Consider the following 3,721-nt stretch of genomic DNA (forward strand, 5'->3'; position numbering starts at 1 on the left):
GCAGCCGGTAGATTTGGGCAGACTCGCAGCCCTGCGCTCCGTGCAGGGGTGGGGCGCCGGCAGCCGAGGCGTTCTCATTGTCCACGTTCCCCGCACCCCGCGGCGTTCCGTCCCCCACCCCCCAGCCCCCCCTATCTGTGGCACACACGCGCGCAGGGCGAGCGGCGCGCCCGGGGCAGGAGCTGCTGCAGCAGCTGCTGCGGCGGGGGCGGGGCGGGGGCAGCGGGGCGGGCCCCGGCGGGCGGCGGGGGCGGGCCCCGGGCGAGGCAGCCCAGGCGCCAGCGAGCGAGCGGCGAGCGCGGCGAGCACCGAGAGGAGAGCGAGCAGCAGCATGGCGGGGCTCCGACGCCCGCAGCCCGGCTGCTACAGCCGCACCGCCGCGGCCGTGAACCTCCTGCTAGGCGTCTTCCAGGTCCTCCTGCCCTGCTGTCGCCCGGGAGGGGCGCAGGGACAAGGTCAGCCTTGCGCCGCTCCGCTGGCTTTCCCTCTTCACCCTGCCCCCCCCCCCCTTTCTTTTAGGGAACTGCTGAAATCTATTACAGGGCAAGGGGAGGAAAGGGAAAGGGACAGGAGGAGGAAGGAAAGCGATTGCAGTTCTCGGCTGATAACATTTTCTAACCGCAGCGTTCCCTCCCGCGCCCCCCGCCCCCAAGCAAACAGAAAGCTGGGACGTCGCGGGGCTCAGGGACCCCGGCGCGGACCGCTAGCCGTGCGCGCCCCGGAGTCTTTGTGAGCTGCCCCCCTGGCACCCCCGGCGCAGCCCCCGCTTTGTGTGGCGCGCGCTAGGGCCCCGCCGCGGCCCGGCTTCCTGCAGCTTTGTTCCCCGAGTCTGGCTGCCCAGGACCCATCCTGCAGATGCCCGCCCCAGATGCTGCGGGATCCGAGCGCAGAGCGGCCCACGAAGTGGGCTCTTCGGATCAGTCCCCCAGCACGAGACTCCCCGACCCTGCATGCTCTCGCCTCTCTGTCACCGGGGCCGCGGGCATACACCCGTCCATTGTGTTCGTATCCTCGGCTGGCTTTTTGGGTGGCTTCGCTTCTAGAAGGAAAGGGGGACTTGTTTTGGTGAGGCGGGTGCAAAGGGGACGATAGGGAAACAGGAAGCGTTTCTTTTCCGTGCATTAAAAACGCGGTGTATATTTTGGTGTTCGTACAGCGATTGAGCCCTTGCCCAACGTGGTGGAGCTGTGGCAGGCTGAAGAAGGGGAACTCCTCTTGCCCACTCAGGTGAGGACGACCAGGTGACAGAGCGGGGATGGGCGTGCGAACGGGGATGGGGAGCAGGAGGCCAGGAGGCCGCCAGCCCCCCAGTGGCACAGGCACTCGGGCCACTTTGCAAGGCAAATAAACGGTCGGGCCAAGCCCGAACACCTGGCAACGGTGGCCTTCTCAGCCTCCTCCTGCGCCATGTGACAGGGCGTGAGTCACGCCTGCCCCAAGTTCAGGAGGTGGGACCTAGGCCACCTCAGCAGAGCCTTGGCCAGAGACTGCTGTGTGGAGGGGAAGGGCGGGCCCCTAGGCCAGCTGTGGTCTTGGGTGGGCGAGGGCCGCGTGCCCTGTTCCGTTAGTGAGCCTGCGCTGTGTGCCTGAGGACAGCAAGGATGTTGATTTCAGAAGTGTGAGTGAGCGGTACTTGCCATTAGCATCAAGTTGCTTTGGGTTGAAGATGTGACTTTAAAGAATTGTCATTTTGGATTTTTTCCAAGTGTCTTAAATTAGAGTTAGAATACACCCTCTAAAGAACTTCAATTTCCTGTTTGGGCTCCCACCCCCCAATATGATACAATGATTACATTTGGAGAAATAATTACTAGCATTTTATTGGAATCTGTGCCATCATATAGGGTTTACTGCTGCTATAGACCCAGCACTGCAAAGCGCTTGTGTTTAAGGGTTGACTTTTAGGAGAAATCCTCATTGACTGCAGTTGTACACATTTAAATAAAATATTGTTGACTGTTTTTCAGCATTGACAGCAGTGACTCCAAATGCATTTCTTCCCCTGGGGGAGAAGCGGTTTGAATTCTAAGGGAATATTCAGCTTGTGGGCCGTAATTTTTGAGATGTTCATTACTGCCACATCGGTGACAGCACTTAATTCTATGCTGTCTCTCGTGGCTGTTTAGAAAAACAGGATGTCTAGCTATAACTTCACTGGAGAGGCTGTGCAGTGTTACATTTCAGTTTTCTCCTTCCTATGTGAAGCAGTTGGAGTGCTGGTTTTGAGATATTTGGAATATTCATTTTAACCAGGGCTAATGAATAACAGCTTCAAGGCGGAGAGGTGATTTTTTAGAGGAAAAATTTCCTGGACCTTCTCTGAGGCCAGCAGGCTGAATAAGACCAGTCCTTTGAGAAAAAGCCCCAGCAGGATGGGAAGCAAATAGTCTGCCCTTCTCTTAAAAGTTTATTCCCAAATGGAGTCGTTCCCTGATTATAAGTAACAGATGTGTGTTGTTGAAGGTTTAGAACATACAGAAAGATAAAATGAACAGAATAGACATGGTTTATAATCCTACCGAGAGAACCACACCTAACCCTTCAAGTATTTACTATTAAGAAATCCAGTTCTAATTGTCTATATCAGAGTTGTTCAGGAGCAGCATTTGTGACTTTTGGGGCTGGAGAATTCTTTGCTGGTGGGGGGGGGGCTGTCCTGGGCCCTGTACAATGTCAATCAGCCAGAGCATCTCTGCCTCTTTCCGCCAGATGCCAGTGGCACTCACTTCTCCCTCTCTTCCCCTCAGTTGTGACAGCTAAAACACGTCTCCAGACAGTGCCAAATGCCCCTGGGCAGCAAAGTTGCCCTGGTGGAGAAGCCCTGGTGTGCATCTCTGTGTGTGTGCATTTACACTCCTTGTAGCCTCTATCTCTTACTGGTTAGAGCTGGCAGCCAACCCGAGCTGAAGGAAAGTGAATTACAGACTGATTTATTACAGCATTAGTTGAAGATGTATTCACTCTGCTCAGAGATGGAAATGTCAGGCCTATGAAACGCTTTTATTACAGGCTTAGACATTATTTTATGAAATTCTTAATTTCTAGTTCTGTTTATATGTATAATATGGTTTGTTTTGGTAAAAATGTTGGACTTTGAATCTGTCTTTCTGTAATGTTCACTACAGAAGCATTTATAACTAAGCTGTTTTAATCAAAGCTGTAATGAAAGTGAAACTGGTATTCAAAGTAATTTCCTAAATACTTTATCTCTGCCTATATGAGTATCTTTTAGAGACGCTCACTCTGCCTGTACCTGGGGCGGGGGTGAGGATAGGTATAGATCTGCCTATAGCCATCTGTCCTAACTGCATACCATCATATGCATTGTATCTACCTACCTATGCACACACAGTGTGCACATATGTTACCTGTGTGTAAAAACTGCGGAGAGTTCTGAAGAAAGTTCTTTTTAGCGAATTCTTTTTAAAGTACTTTGACTGTCTTTCAGAAAAGTTCTCCTCATGTGTGTCATGGAGTCTGGCGGAAAGAGAATATTTATAAGTGTTATTTAAGTTTGAGGGTTTTCTGCTTAATTAGCTTGTAGGTTGGGTTCCTTTCATTTGGGAAGACTTACAGATGGCTTCCGAAGCTAAGATTTTCCAATTAGAGTTGAAATAGGAGCATTAGAAGATGTGGCATTGAAAAATCGAATACTAACATTTGACAACACTAATTATTTATTTTGGAAATGTTTCCTGTTGATTGGACGCCCTCCCCGCCC

At 52.3% G+C, this 3,721-nt stretch overlaps 1 protein-coding gene across 2 annotated transcripts in view; it reads left to right on the top strand.

The window, feature by feature from the left end:
• Positions 1 to 276: 276 nt before the first annotated feature.
• The window catches only part of TMEM131L (transmembrane 131 like), a 138,654-nt gene continuing 135,209 nt past the window's right edge, over positions 277 to 3,721 (top strand). For both annotated transcript variants that reach the window (XM_053910879.1, XM_053910880.1), the window contains exons 1-2: positions 277 to 455; positions 1,157 to 1,227. In XM_053910879.1, the coding sequence (XP_053766854.1) occupies positions 332 to 455; positions 1,157 to 1,227 (195 nt within the window). In that variant the 5' untranslated portion in view covers positions 277 to 331. The remainder of the gene's footprint in view (positions 456 to 1,156; positions 1,228 to 3,721) is intronic.

The sequence above is a fragment of the Desmodus rotundus genome, chromosome 9 (assembly GCF_022682495.2).
Source record: "Desmodus rotundus isolate HL8 chromosome 9, HLdesRot8A.1, whole genome shotgun sequence".
Classification (NCBI taxonomy): domain Eukaryota; kingdom Metazoa; phylum Chordata; class Mammalia; order Chiroptera; family Phyllostomidae; genus Desmodus; species Desmodus rotundus.